At 46.7% G+C, this 15,166-nt stretch overlaps 2 protein-coding genes across 2 annotated transcripts in view; one reads left to right on the forward strand and one right to left on the reverse strand.

The window, feature by feature from the left end:
• Nucleotides 1–468: 468 nt before the first annotated feature.
• On the reverse strand, nt 469–9,420 carry elac2 (elaC ribonuclease Z 2; the record flags this gene model as incomplete). The annotated part of the gene is given in 12 exon segments (XM_007888869.2): nt 469–1,006; nt 1,397–1,541; nt 2,677–2,755; nt 3,506–3,626; nt 4,188–4,287; nt 4,733–4,842; nt 6,392–6,430; nt 7,772–7,910; nt 8,116–8,212; nt 8,654–8,763; nt 9,120–9,205; nt 9,386–9,420. Coding segments are annotated over 12 exon segments (1,376 nt in total), but the record flags the coding sequence as incomplete, so codon positions are not given.
• Nucleotides 9,421–14,082: 4,662 nt separating this feature from the next.
• LOC121850506 (zinc phosphodiesterase ELAC protein 2-like) overlaps nt 14,083–15,166 on the forward strand; it is a 5,760-nt gene continuing 4,676 nt past the window's right edge. The window contains exon 1 of the mRNA XM_042342552.1: nt 14,083–14,090. Within this exon, the coding sequence (XP_042198486.1) occupies nt 14,083–14,090 (8 nt within the window). The remainder of the gene's footprint in view (nt 14,091–15,166) is intronic.

Here is a 15,166-nt window from a genome sequence, read left to right on the forward strand (position 1 = left end):
TATATCAAATTTAATCTGATGAGAATTCCGAGTACCAGTTTGTTTCCGCCCCCATTTCACTGCAGCTCAGCGTCCCTCTGGTTATTTGGGACTGAAACTATCTGATACATCTGATCACACGACCACTTCATCCCCAGCAGTTTATTTATTAATTATTCCAAGGCTCTGTTTTGTGGTAGCTTCGATAATTGTTGAGCGAAACGTCTGAAACCAACTTGAAAATAAAACCTCGATTGATTTCCTCTCTCGACCCGAATAAATTATTGAATGATTGCGTGAACTTGTGAACCCTCTTCGCACGTTTGCTTTAGCCTTCAAATAAAAAGGTTCAAACACACTCCACAACACGAGTGACGCGGTGTTAGAGCAGAAGCTGTGCTTCCGGGGGCAATGTAAGAGTCAGTTTAGCACAATGTGACTGTGCTGCTGTGTGTAAAATCACCTGAGGAGTAGGCTTTCCTCTCCTCCCCCTCTCACCACCCCTTCTCTCTCTCTCTCCCACACGCACACACTCTCCCCTTCACAATATACACCCCGCACGCAATTATTCTGTGCTCTTTCCTGCAGTGTTGGAAACAAGGTTCTGGTCATCCATACAACACAGCCTTGACCCCGTGTTGGTGGCTCTCTCTCTCTCGTCTCGCTCGCTTTCACTGCCAACGCCCCTCAGCTCAGGCGTTTGGGAAGCAGCTCAGTTCTCTGCCACATTCCGGCTCAGTTTGAGTTTCTTGCGCTCCGTGTCAGGATCCGGCTCCTCCAAGTCGCGTTTGGTGCTGCCGGCTGGGCTCCTGGCTGAGGTCACGGAGGCCGGACCTTCGGTAGCCGGTGCGGAGGAGGGAAGACCATGTCCCACACTCCCGTTGGCCACATCCACGCTCAGGGCTTCCTTCAGCTGCCGAAGCTCCCGCTTCTCTCGTCGCTCCTCCATCTCCTCGATCTCCTCAGCAAACAAGGCTTTCAGTGGGGGAAACAACCTGGGGATCACTCCGAAATCTCCAAACCTCACCTGCCGTGGAATGTGACAGCTTATCCGTTAGTAAATCCATTGGCTTAGTCAAAGCTGCTCATTGGGCTTTCTCCCTCTCCCAATCATACAAACATGGGAACAGGAGGAGGCCATTCAGCGCCTCGAGCCTGTTCCGCCATTCTATAAGATCACGACTAATCTGTACCTCAATTCTAATTACCCAAATCCTGTGTTGACCAACAAATATCTATCCAGGGTCTCATCGAGAGTTAAGCTGCTGAGTACATGGATCAGTGCAGAACTAAAGCCATGAACAAGTGCAAGGCCATCAAAGACCAAGACACTCAGCCCCATGACACAAGGCAGGACCCACAGCATCGCTCCTCCATTACATCTTAAACAAACTGCAAAACAATACAGTTTATGTACCCTCATGTGGTCGAAAGCAATCCCAACTTTCTCATTGAAGTCAGCGCTGAAGAGGGGGATCTTGGCATATCTTTGGCTGAAATGGTTCAACATAATAAACTTAGCGTTCATCTTCATCCCAACACTGATGGCCTGGGAAGTGGTGCTAGAAAGAGAAAGAGAGAAAGAGAGAGACACAGGGCTTTAGGACAGAAGCCGCTTAAAACACACAGCTAATATCAATTTTGGAGACAAATAATTAAATCACTGATCATTCTGATGTTATCATAATAATCATCCTTGTATTTGATATAAGGGCCTTATCATATCTTCGAGATGTTTCAAAGGGTTTCATAGAATATACTGGAAAGTGAATTGACTGTATATTTGGTGGGTGAAACGCGGCAGCCAATTGCGCACAGCTAAGGCGCTCTATCAAATGCCAGGATTATTATTATTACTGTTTGTGGCTGTGTGAGCTAAGCACAAATTGGCTATGAGAAGCAGCCAATCCGCTTGATGATAATTGTTGTAAAGTGCTTCAGGAGATTGCTATGTAAAGTGCTACACAATACAATTGTGTTGTAAACAAGATCAATATTCCATCTTTATCATGTTTACAATTTATTCAGATCGCTGGAAACTATTTTTCTCTCTGATTCACAGAACTCAGCAGCTCTGTTTGCAGAGGTGTTTTTATGCCTCAAAGTCCTCAAGTAATGAATAATAAGTAACTGCATTCATCTCGTTTATGTTCCACACAATGATTTTAATCCCAATAATTAAGAAGATGTTCATTTGATGGGAAAAAAGCCAAACCTAAGAAAATCTACGAGACTGCATGAATATAACAAGCCCCACCCTCCCTCCCACCTTCCTACGTACTCCCTCCCACCTTTCTACACCCTCCCTCACACCCTCCCTCCCAAGTAATATTGAGTTGACTTATTGCCACTAAAACCTGGAATCTGCACCACACTATGTTCTTCACCCTCAAAACACAGTCACTCCACTTTACAATATATTCTGTTGTAAATTCTACAATATAGACTTGAGCGAGACATTGGAGAGCACCTCACAACTAAACCCTTAAACATCCAGGAGCAGTGAGAGAACATAGCAGGGGGGGGAAACAGGGGACATGAGAATTGAGCCCACCTGTAGGGAGCGCATCATACTGAGAAAATAACATTTAACACCAAATCGGCGGTGTCTTGACGCAGTGATGTTTCCAGCCTATTTAACAGACTCAGCAAAACCTGAACAGGTCTCACAGATAAACAGCAAGAGTTCTCCCTCACCTGTGGGTTTTTTCCACAGCCTCTTCCTCCAGTCCATCCTCCAGTGTAGCTTCGTGAATCAGTAAGTCTGCATTCTGTCCTGTTTAGCAAAGATATCCTGGTCAAGCATATACTCGGACAGCAATCCCCCTCGGGCTCCCTCAGCCACACCCTTGTATAACAATAACAACTTGGATTTATATAGCGCCCTCCACGCAGGGTAGAGTCCCGGAGCGCTTGACAGTGGTGGAGTCCGACTCCGAGCCAGAGGGGGAGATGACCATAAGCACGGTCAAAAAGAAAGGTCTTTAGCAGGATTTAAAAGTGGGGAGGGAGGGAGGGGGTAAGGCAGAGGGATTGGGGGAGAGAGTTCCAGACCCACCAACCCAATCACGTAGGATGTGCCATCAAACACTCTGGCTGAAGCCACGTGCGATTTTCAAACAAAAGTGAAGCTGATTTTAATTGTTATTTAAAACATCAACCTGGGATTTAACATTGCACACACAAACGTTGATGTACAGTGAGAGGAGCCATCTGGTGGTGGGTGTCAAGACAGACTTGAAAAATAAACTTCAATGCACTCGCTGGCTGCCCAAAATAAAAATATACGAAAACATGAACAGAGTGAGACTGTTCCTGATGATTGGTGAGGCGAGTCGGTTACTATGAGGAGGAGAGCGAGGAAAAAAAAAGGGGGGGGGGTTAGAAGAAAGGTTTTACACGGAGTGTGTGGTGAGGGGATTACGCCCAATTTGTGCCAGTGATGTTCCAGAAGCAGAGCCGGAACACAGGATAAAACCGTCCTCAATCCTGCAGGAGTCTTTGCTTCACAGACACGATAACTCACCCATCAGAACCAGAGCTGGGCAGGGCATGGTGTCACCGGAGTAAACCATTTTCCAGCCTGACTTGTGCTGCAGCGAACATCCAAAGGCGTTCTTACAGTGACGCACCACACAGGTCTGAAACTGTCAACACACACTACATGTCAGCAACACGCACTGTGCGTCAGCAACACGCACTGCGCCTCAGCAACACGCACTGCGCCTCAGCAACACGCACTGCGCCTCAGCAACACGCACTGCGCCTCAGCAACACGCACTGCGCCTCAGCGACACGCACTGCGCCTCAGCGACACGCACTGCGCCTCAGCGACACGCACTGCGCCTCAGCGACACGCACTGCGCCTCAGCGACACGCACTGCGCCTCAGCGACACGCACTGCGCCTCAGCGACACGCACTGCGCCTCAGCGACACGCACTGCGCCTCAGCGACACGCACTGCGCCTCAGCGACACGCACTGCGCCTCAGCGACACGCACTGCGCGTCAGCGACACGCACTGCGCGTCAGCGACACGCACTGCGCGTCAGCAACACGCACTGCGCGTCAGCAACACACTACATGCCAACCACATGTACTGCACGTCAAACCACATGCACATTACACGTCAACCACACACCCGTCAACCACACACACGACACGTCAACCACACACCACGCCGCGTTGCTCAGACAGGAAGCCCCTGACCTTGACCAGTTCGAGTTTGTTCAACAAGGAACGAATCAAGTCTTGAGTTCTTAACTTTGTAACTTCAGCTCCGTCCAGGAGAGCGCGAGCAGGAATCACACTGCAACAGAGAGAAGAGGCGCTGAGCCAGTGGGGGACTGGGAGAGGTTGTGTCACACAGCCTTGCTGGAAGGCCGGTGGGCATGGCAAGATGGGATAGTGGGCATCACTTGGTTCACATATACATTTAAGTGATGCCTGTGGACTGTGTCGACGTGTTCAGACACTAATCCCCCATCAGCCTTGCATTCCACATCTGAAGGTACTTTCATCCAAAAAATAACAACCACAACAACAAATTACATTTGTATACACCTTTCATGTCGGGAGGCACTGGAAAGTTAGAACCTGAGCAGTGGGTCAGGATCAGGAGGGGTGGAGGGCACTCCTTCAAGCAAAATAATTCTTGGTGGTTCAAACACTACCCACACATATGCAACACTTATCTCCCCCCAACCCCCACAATCCCCACCCTCAACTGCTTTGTTTGTATTGTGTGGACTTACTTAATGTGGCGCAGAATCTCCTGGCAATTGTCATGGTACTGTTGAAGCCAAGACATGATCTGGATTGGAGTCACAAGGAGGACCGGGCTGAACGCCTTCCCCAGAAACTTCTGAAAAGCAACAACAGGATTGGGTAGAACACAGAGCGTAGGATTCAGGGCCATCAGGAAATCTCCCTCCACCCCTTCCTGCCAGCACAGAGTTCATCTCTATCTGTATTGTATTGAACCCTGGAAACAAATGAAAACCTTCAACATGGGGTTGGGGGGGGTGGTGGGGGGGGATCAGTTTGAGGGCAATGCCCCCACCAATGCCCGTCTGTTGGTCTGTCCACTCACACAGGAAGAGGACTGTGTCTCTTTGGGGGAGGTACCAGAAGGTGATGGTTGGAGTGTACCCCAATAAAATAGGGAAACAAGTGGATGAGGGGGGAAACAAGGAAAACGTAGATGACACATTAGTTTTCAAATAATTGTACGGATCGAGCAGAATGCCTTTCATCTCAGCAACATTTCTACCCCATATCTGTTGGCAAATCTGTCCATACCAGGATAATTCTGATTCACTGCCTAATACAGGGTGAATGGCTTCTCTGAGAGCTTTGTAGTTAGTTCCCACTATTCGGCCTTTTCTCCGTTTCCTTTCACATTTTTTTTTCTTTTCCAATAGTCGTCTCATTCCCTTTAAAAGCTGTTTTTGAACAAATAGGTTTGTCGCAGCTATGACTGGTATGGACACAGCTTTGTCATGAAGTATTGCTGCAGCGTCAGGCTACACTGCAGAATGAGAGGATGCAGAGTGCATATCAATATCCACTGCAGTCAGATGCTGACATGGGCAAATCTCAGCAGGGAGAGGGCGGCAGGTGGGGAAAGAGTGGGGTGGGGGGTGAAAGAGTGAGAGCTGGCAGACTTTTCTGATTTTCTTCACTTTCTAGCACCCAGCGAGCTTGCGTAAAGGGGAAGAATGTGAACCGAGAGGAAAGTTTCATAATATTCTAATAATTAATCAACATAATAATTAATAACAACGAATTTGGTCACTCATTCCACCGCTGTTTGTGGGACTCCGCTGTGCGCGATTGGCCGCTGCGTTTTGCCCACAGATTACATAGTCACTCCACTTTACAATATATTCTGTGAAGCACTTTGAGACGTCTCATATAGGCTCTATATCAAATGCATGGATTGAGTGACCAAATATATATATTGTTGTTTTTTAAGCGAGTATTACTCATGGAAAAGTGATCCCCCAATCGACTAACCTACTTACTGCTAGGTTAACAGTGGAGTGCGGAGTGGAGAAAGCTTTCCCAATGTGTTGCCCTGCCTGGGAACCCAGGTCCTCTCGCTTGCGAGGCGAGTGCTCTAACCACTGAGCTACAGGACTCCACGAATAGATGCAGAATCAACATTTCAGTTTCTTATGTGAATCACAGGCTCTTAAGTGGGAATAAAACCTGACCACAAAACAATCAAATCACCTGTACCTCCCTCCTTCCCAGAAGAGCTAATGGTTCAGCTATTCCACCCTCTGACCTGAAAGTGGCAGCAAAGTCCCAACATGAGACAAGGACTGAGAACAGAACAAGGCGACAATTTCAGACTTAGCAAACAAATCTAAAGTCACAAGATTTATTGAACAATACATTTCACTTACCAAAGCTCGCTCTCTCTGGAGCAATACATTTAACAAGCCCTGCAAGATGTCAAAAAAAAATCATTACATAGGACGAAAAAAAAACATGGAAGAAACAGTCTGGTTAGATACAAACATTTATTACTTGGGAGGCTGGTGTGAGCATCAGATTGTAAACTATGGCCTATTACAGAGCCGAGCCCCTGCAGTCTGAATGTGCCATTGTCCCTCAAAGCACTGTTAGTATTGAAAGCATTTTTAGGAAAGGCTTTCACCCTCACTCCGTCCTCAAAAATAATAGGCTTTACGACTTTCTGTGCTTAGCACATGTTTAGAATCACAAAATGTTTACAGCACAGTTGGAAGTCATTCCAATTCATTGCAATAACATTGTGTGTGTGTTAGTGCTCACTGCCCCACGGGAGCTCCCTACTCCTCTCCCATTTCCTTATTCAGGACCCATAATCTTTACTATCTTCCCTCAACTGTTTTTCAATGCAATTCCTTTTCAAATGCCGTTGCAGACCACGCTCAGCTTCCGCAGTGCTCTGTGTTAACGCATTCCAGATTTTAACAATCCTCTGTGTTTTAACGGAGAACTCAATTTAGTTTTTGCGACAATCCTAACTTTGTGCTTGTGCGGTACCCACTTTCCAATCTGAGGAATTAAGAGTTTATTGTATTATTTACCATTCACAGCTTTGAAAACCTGTTAAGATTCCTCCGGCACCCTCCCTCCTCTGCAATGTAAAGGCAGAATGTGACTGTATAACAGCCCTGTCGAGATATTATCATCGGGAGGCATTATTGAGTAGAATGATAGAATCTTCCAGCACAGCTGGAGGCCATTCGTTTCAACGCCCCCACTCTTTCTCCGTAGCCTTGCCATTTCTTTCTTTTCAAGTAAATATCCATATCCCTTACATCTATCCACCTTTTCAGGCAGTGCGTTTGAGACCAGAATAACTCGCTGCATAAAAGAATGGAATAACACCTCCATCTACCAGCTCTACAAAAGCAGCCAAACTACACAGCGTCTACCATTCCCTAAGCTTTCCTTCCTTTACTTGCAGCTCCCAGAAGACCCAGTACAAGGACAAAAATATTCTAACAAAAACTATGCCAACAAGAAGTAGAAATCAGAAAACATTTCACACAAAACCCTGTAAGATGGAGATGAATTCCTGCAGGAAAAGGCTGTCGAGGCAGAATTGACTTGAGACTTTTTGAAGCAAGATGCATATGTAAAATTGTAGCACTGTTAACCACTCATTCCGGTGTTCACTCGCTTTCACACCCCAGCGCACCAACACCTGCAAAAAGGGCTCCCAAAGGCTTTGTAACGGCTGCCAAGTATCCCTTCCCTAATTCGCACAGAAAGAATTGATTCCGGACGCTCACCGTGTGATGGTCCGCGTGCAGGTGGGAAATAAATATGGCAACTATCTTGCAGAGAACCTCGTCCACTTCGCTGCCATAGTGACGGCACAGCTGTCCGAAGGTCCCCTCGCCACAGTCTAACAGCACAGATCGGGTCGTGCTGTAATCACAAGGAAATGACTGTCAGGAAGGAGGCTTTGGCTAAATTGTTCATGGTATCACCTCCAGGGCAGAGCGCTGAGCACTTGAGGCCCACTTGCCCGAGTCTAGGTTAACACACTCGCTTGCGAAGCGTGCGCTCTGATCACTAGGCTACAGGACTCTAGACATTAGTTATCTAGACATTCAGCAAATGCAGGACTTACTCGATGTTTAGAATGATGGAGCTAACATTGCGGATTTTCATTGGGATGGCAGATCCGGTTCCTAGGAAAACCACCTCTGGGTATTTGTCAACTTGCCCTGCGGAAAAAAACAACGGGAATAGAAGTCAGCAAAAATGTCGGACGGCATCGAGGAAAGCAACGGATATTTGCTGAGCACATCCTCCAGAACGAAATGTAGAGATGAACAAAAGCATAGAAACAAACATGTGGTGGTGGAGAGAGAAAAGGACAAGAGGCTAAATTACCAGCCATAGATGCTCGCAACCTGCCCACTACTATGTGCACCCACCCACCCATTATTGGGAATAGCTCCAACAGGCTGTACATTTGGAGAATGAGATTTAGGGAATGGAATCACACTGTGCATCACTGTGCACTGAAACACCCTATGAGGAGCATTCACACAACTGCTGAACAGAATACAAGAGTGAGGAAAGCAACTAAACACAGTGTTTTCACAGCTATAACAACCCTCCCAGAAGAGCTGCCGATCTATCAAAGGTCGTCCTCACTTTACCTGTGGGATCTGCCAAAGCGCTTTTGCATTCTTCAACACGCTCCAGGAAGCCTGGGATTTCTGTCGCCTCTTTAATAAACTCGTCCGTGTCAGCGACTACCACAGCATCTCTGTGCGAGAAGCAGCGAAAAACAGTGTTCAATGCAGTCGGCAGATTTCTTTCAGTCTCAAGGTTTGCTCCCTTGTCTGTGGCGCGGCAGCGAGTTGCATCCTGACATCCTTTACAGCGTTTAGCTCATTCTTATTCCGCAGTTACATTCAAGTCCAATACTACTCCCCAAAGACCGGCCAAAGTGAGTTGGAACAAAAAGTATAAGCCAGGCTCCCAACTGCTCCCGGTGACTGGAAGCCACATCTCTTTGCCTCCAGCAATACAAACAGGGGATACGATAGACTAAAGACCTGGCCAATGACTCCAAAGTGCCCTTTGTTCTCCAGGAAACAGCTAAGACTTGGGTAAACTGACCTTTGCCACTCAAACGTGGGCCTCAGCTGGTATTTGAGCAGACATTCTCCTCGGACAATCGGCACAGTCAGGGTGGCCAACGGCTCCTGGAACCAAAGACAAGCACATCACCATCAGCATCTGTCCTGCAAAGGACTGGTCAGATTCACTTCCCAGACACGGCTACTGAAGGTCATCTTAAAAGCTTGTGGATGCACTTTGCGAGGCTCATCCCTGATCAATCAGTTTGGTTTAGTTTTGATTGTGGCTTTGTTCTCCTCGCCTACCTCTGTGTGAAAGGTTTTCAATGTGGGGAAGATTTTGCTTGTTCATCGCGCCACACGTCTTCCGCAATCGTCAACATTCAAGTTAATTTCCCTGAATATTTTGACAATTCCCTACCTCATCAACCTACTGCTCAGGGAATCCTTTAAAGGTTTGAAGAGCCAAAGTTTCTATCTGAAAAGTTCTTGGCAATTTCTTCTCCATTCCAGGAGGGGGTACGAGGGGAATAGCTGGCCACAGCCCAGCCTCATATTAAAATGCCCTCTTTGTGAACCGTGTCTCTCTCTCCTCCTCTTGCTCTGGTTTTACTTGACATTGTTTGCCTTTCTGCCCCACACTATCTGGAACTCCATCCCAGAGTCCCTTTACCTCGCCTCTTCACTTGCTTCTTCAAGGTCCATGTTTGACCATGTCTTCAGTCATCTTCCCCCTCTCCCCCACCCACCACTGCTCAAATCCAACCCCCAACTCAGGTGTAAACCCTGGACTGTCCAGCACCTTGGGACAACCTCCTGACATGAAAGTCACTATTTGAATGCAATTTGTTGTTGTTGTTGTTATTGCTACTTATTATAAACCATGATCTTTGCCCAGAAACGTATGAAACCCCCAAAAATACTTCCAGCATTTATATAACAACAACCTGCATTTATATAGCCCCCTCTACACAGGCTAGCCTCCCAGAGAACTTGAGACACTTTAAGATGCTGAAGGAGTGATGTAGGCTAAATAGTCCTGCTCTGCCCACCCCTACTGGGAAGTTAACAGGGTCTGCTTCGTCTCCCAATGTACGGTCTTCTTGGTAAAATACATCCCTTCTCTTGGTCACCTCCCCAATGTGCTGGGTTCTTCCACGCCCTATGCTCCAATACTGTCTAGACACCAAAGATAAAATACAAAACCATTGACTACATTCACTCTATTTGTTTTTAAATAGACTAAAACAGCGTCAATCAAAAATTAAAATAAATGTAAATATATATGTGGCAGAATATTAATATTAATTTTGCCCACAAAATAGACAGTGAATTCACTTTACAGCACTTTGAGACGTCGTGACGACATGATAAGGCACTGTCAAATGCATTATTATTATTATTAAAAGGCTACAAGAATGCATCTGTGTATCTATTAAGCCCTCTGAGATTCAGCCCCATATGAAGTGTGTGATATAAATGCAAGTTATTGTTGATGATGTTATGTATTAAGTTCCACATTAGCTGGACTTCTTGGAAGGAATGTTTACACAGCTACTCACACACAACAGTGCTGTCATTAGCTGTTCTTCCACTGCAAATCACAGGCTAGTCCACTCCCTCCGCTCAGCAGGCTCCAGTCTTCTCCACATCCCCTGCCCAACCCAGCCCCACCACCAGCAGTCGGACCTTCAGCCTCTCTGCCCTCATTCTTTGGAATTCCATTCCGTAGTGCCTTCGCCTCGCTCCCTCCCTTGCCTCCTTGAAGGCTCATCTCAAGACCCTCCTCTTCTACCCGCGCCTAGCCCTCCATCCCTCATGATCCCAACCCCCAACTCGGGTGGAAATCCCTAACTATCCAGTGCCCTGGGACATCCTCACGATATGAAAGGCGCCGTGTAAATATCATTTGGTGCTGTTGTTGTTGGTCCAACCAAACTCTGAAAGGCCGGTTTAATACAGGCCCAGGATTGCTTTGCCTCATCAGGTCCAACCACGAAATGCATAGATCTGACCATTGTAGTTCCACCACCCAACAGGACCTGTCCTTGTCAGTGTTACTGTGAACGTCATCTACTGTTTCGCTCAGTGTAAGCAAGTCGAATGCTCTTTTGTTTGTTTTCAAGTTGTTTTCACATAGTTCGGTTACTCTTGGAAATGCAATCGCTCTGAAAGAATGTATTAAAGTTCCATGTCGTCACAGAGCAAACATTTGAAACATGCATTGATGGAAAACATGAAGAACACAGACTAGCAACACAAAAACCTCTCCTGAAACATACGTTTAGCTGTCCATTCAAGACCCAGAGCAGTGAACCTTATAGCAGTGAAACACTTTTTTTACACTCAGTTTAGAGCTGCATCGCGCTGTAAATCTGTACCTGTTGGGAGCTTGAAACTGGTTCAGTCACTGAGAACGTTCCTTCCTCCGATGGGATTTGGAAGAAGCACTCTCTCTCTCTCTCTCTCGCTCTCATCTCTTCCTGAGTTTTCAGGCTCTGTACATTAACAAAAAGAAGGCCTGCTCAATAAGCTGATCTCAGACACTTACAGATTTTCAACTGTGAAGGTAAAGCTACAGTGTGTTGAAGGTGTAATATCTCACCCCTCTGTACATGAAGTGTCTTAGGGCAGCCCTTCGTGTGAACCCTGGGGAAACATCCTGCGGAGTTCAGCTTACCCTAACTCTGACTGGATGGGATCTCAGGGGATCGCAGTTCGTGTATAAACAACACAGAGGCCCTGACCCAGTAAACACTCTTGCCCTGTTTATCTTGGCTCACGCACCATCTCTGGTGTGGCCAGTTCTATGTACAGCGGCTGGTGCAGAGCGGAGCTGTTTATGAGTTGTGTTCTCGTGTTAAAGAGAGCAGCCGAAATGTAGAGATGACAGAGTTATTATGCTGGTAAGGCAAATAAAAAAAACGGTCATTCAATCCACGGGTGTTTGTAGGGACGCTGCCGGGCGCAAAAATTGGCTGCTTCGTTTTGTTTCACCCACAAAATACACAGTCACTGCACTTCACAGTACATCCTGTGAAGCACTTTGAGACGTCTCGAAGACGTGATAAGGCGCTGTATCAAATACCAGGATTATTATTATTATTATTAATTCCCCCTTGGCCTCGCTTCAAAATACAACAGCAACAACAGCTTGTATTTACATGCAGTGGCCTTCACGCTGGACGGCAACTCGGAGCAATTTAATACCAGAGTCCGGTTGGTGCCCGGGGTTTCCATCCGGTTGGGAAAAGGGTAAAGGTTGTCCATTGTCCTATCGGTCCCACCACGGCGGCTCTGTGTCAGGACAGTGGTGACCGAAAGTGCAGTAAAACAGCAATTAACAATAACAAAAGTCCTTGCATGTGACCCAGTGCCTCATCATGTGGTTGAGACGTCTCTCAAAGCGCTTCACAGAATATACTGCAAAGTGAAGTGACTGTGTATTTTGTGGACGAAACGTGGCAGCCAATTGCGCACAGCAGCGTCCCCACAAACAGCCGTGGGTTGAGTGAACACTCGTGGCTGAAGAGATGAGGGCAGATTCATTCAGTTTGGGATGGTGTAAGTTAATCCAAGTTCGTCACCAAAAAAGGGATAGTGCAGACCTGAGTGGGTTATATAGAATCCAGTCATTCCATGTCATGTTCCCAGATTGTGCTTGGCTTAAAGGCTGCATTTTCTTAAACAAGTTTGACAACGAGATGAACTTTTAATCCGTCTAGTGACACAAACCGAAAATTCTCTGGGTTACATTCACCAGGACCACTGGGAGGCTTTCTTAACTTGTCAGGGTCTCTTGTTGAAACATACATTCAGAGCTGGCAAATACCCCTCCCTCCCTCCTGTGGAATATCTGTTCATTTTCTAACTGCAGTTGACACCTCAGTCAGTCGATGAACTAAAGTGGTGAAATCCAATGTTTGTTGTGGTTTAAAAGCCTTAATCTAACCCTCCATCTCTTTCCATTACTGAGCACGGAGCTGGAGAAAGTCAGACCATTGAGGAACGTTTGATTACGCACTGTGCCTATGTACCGCCAGGTGCCAAGTGAACTGATTAATATGATCAAACTCCTGATTGTTACAGGGAAGCATGTTTCTTTTTATAGACTGCCTATGGTGGGGGGGGTGGGGGGGGTGCTGGTTGATGCCAATAATTCCCGCAGCAGAGCTGTTCTGCCCTGTACTGGAGAGTGACAGGACACTCACACCTCTGCTCCGAATTCTACACCATTATAGAAACTACAATACAGGAGGCAGTCCCACCTTGGTGTCAACCTCACTCAAGTTGGTAGCATTCGGGCCTCCGAGTTAGTGGGTTATGGGTTCATGCACCAAATAAAATTGGTCACTTAAAATTGGTATTTGTGGGGCACTGCTGTCTGCACATAGGCTGCCGCTTTTGTCTACAAAAAAGCAGTCACTACAATTCCTGTTAAATCTTGTGAGGCGCTTTGAGACATCCGGCTGACGTGATACGGCATCATGCAAGGATTATTGTTGTTATTTAATGAGCCTAAACTAGTCCTGGAGCCAACCGTTCTATCCCAATTCCCTGCTCTTCCCCCAACCTGACCCTTTTACATTGTTCTTTCAAATTGAAATGCTTAAATAAATGGTCTCAGCTTCAAGAACTACTTACGGCAAAACACTGTACGTTCTAGCAACCGTCTGCTCGAAACAATGCCTCCTAAGTGTAACTGATTGTTGTGACTGCACGAATCACTGGCTCAAGTGGCTGTTCAGAATATTCCCCAAAGTGGCTATTATTTATGTACAAGATTCCACAATGAGCATCTTTGATATTAAGCGACAAGGACATTGCAGCCAAACCCAATCCACTCCACCCCCAAAGTCCACGCACGGACCTCTTCCAGCCTTGGTTTCCTTTCCCGTCCTGGACCTTTGAGATGCCTGTCCTCGTCTCCCTGGATCAGCTAAGCAGCACACACCAACGCTGGGACCTTCCAGGTCTGTATGGCCCAGCTTGACACAGAGTAAATGCGCTGGTGAGATATGTATTTTGTAGTCTTTTGGCGAGGTCTCGGGCTATATTTTATTTGGAAAAATTTTAAACTACCAATTTATGTCAGAAGAATAATCAAACTGCTCGTAAATCTGGTATTAGTGAGCGAATGAGAAGTCCGGTGAGTTCACAGTGACATTCTACATCAAACAATCACTTTGCTTAGGCAACTGTATCGTTTACTCTTTGATCGCCAAAGGGAAAGACGTTTACAGCTACATCTGAACATACACTTGAGTTGCTCAATAATTCGACCAGAATGGTCGTGGGATTTTTGGCTGTGTTCGTGGCAGACCCATCCCTCAAAAAGCAGAATTCATTTACAATGATAATTCTTGCATTTGATATTGCGTCTTTCGCTTTCTCATCTTTCATTCTCAAAGTGTTTCACGGGATTTACTGCAAAGTGTAGTGACTGCTTATTTCGTGGGCACCCAATTTGTGTGGAACAATGTCACACGAACAGCCACAAAGCGAACGAATGCAATACGATACAAATTTACACTCAAGGTGCCTTTTCATCTTGGGCGAACGTCCCAAAGCCCGGCACAGTTGAGGGTTTGCAACCGAGCTGGGGGTTGGATTTGGGAGGGATGGGAGAGGAGGGCGGTGGGAAGGGGAAAGAGGGATGGGTGGGAAGATGACCGACGACGCAATCAAAGAGGAAGGTCTCGAGATTCAAGTGAAAAGACGAGACACGTCCCAAAAAATTTGCAAGTGGACCATCGAGGAACTCTGGCTGACTATCTGCTGAGACCACTCAATCGGTTACATCGGTCGATGCAACTTCTTATCTTCAACGCATTATAAACCGGAGCCGATGGTTTCCTGCGTCGACCGTTACCGTGACCTCGTTTTTACGCCCTTAAATCAACGATCCCTTCGTCTGCCTGGCGCGCCACGACACCCTCCAACGAAAAGCATTCCTGACTTCTAAGCCAACACTTAAATGGTCGGAACCACTGCGGGAAAACACATGGCCCGCAGTACCAGCGCAGTCCTGCTGGCGGTACTGTTGCACAATTCCATTACTTCCTGGTCTCTTGATCGCCTCCAGGT

This window comes from Callorhinchus milii, unplaced genomic scaffold, assembly GCF_018977255.1.
Source record: "Callorhinchus milii isolate IMCB2004 unplaced genomic scaffold, IMCB_Cmil_1.0 Scaffold20, whole genome shotgun sequence".
In the NCBI taxonomy this organism is placed as follows: Eukaryota; Metazoa; Chordata; class Chondrichthyes; order Chimaeriformes; family Callorhinchidae; genus Callorhinchus; species Callorhinchus milii.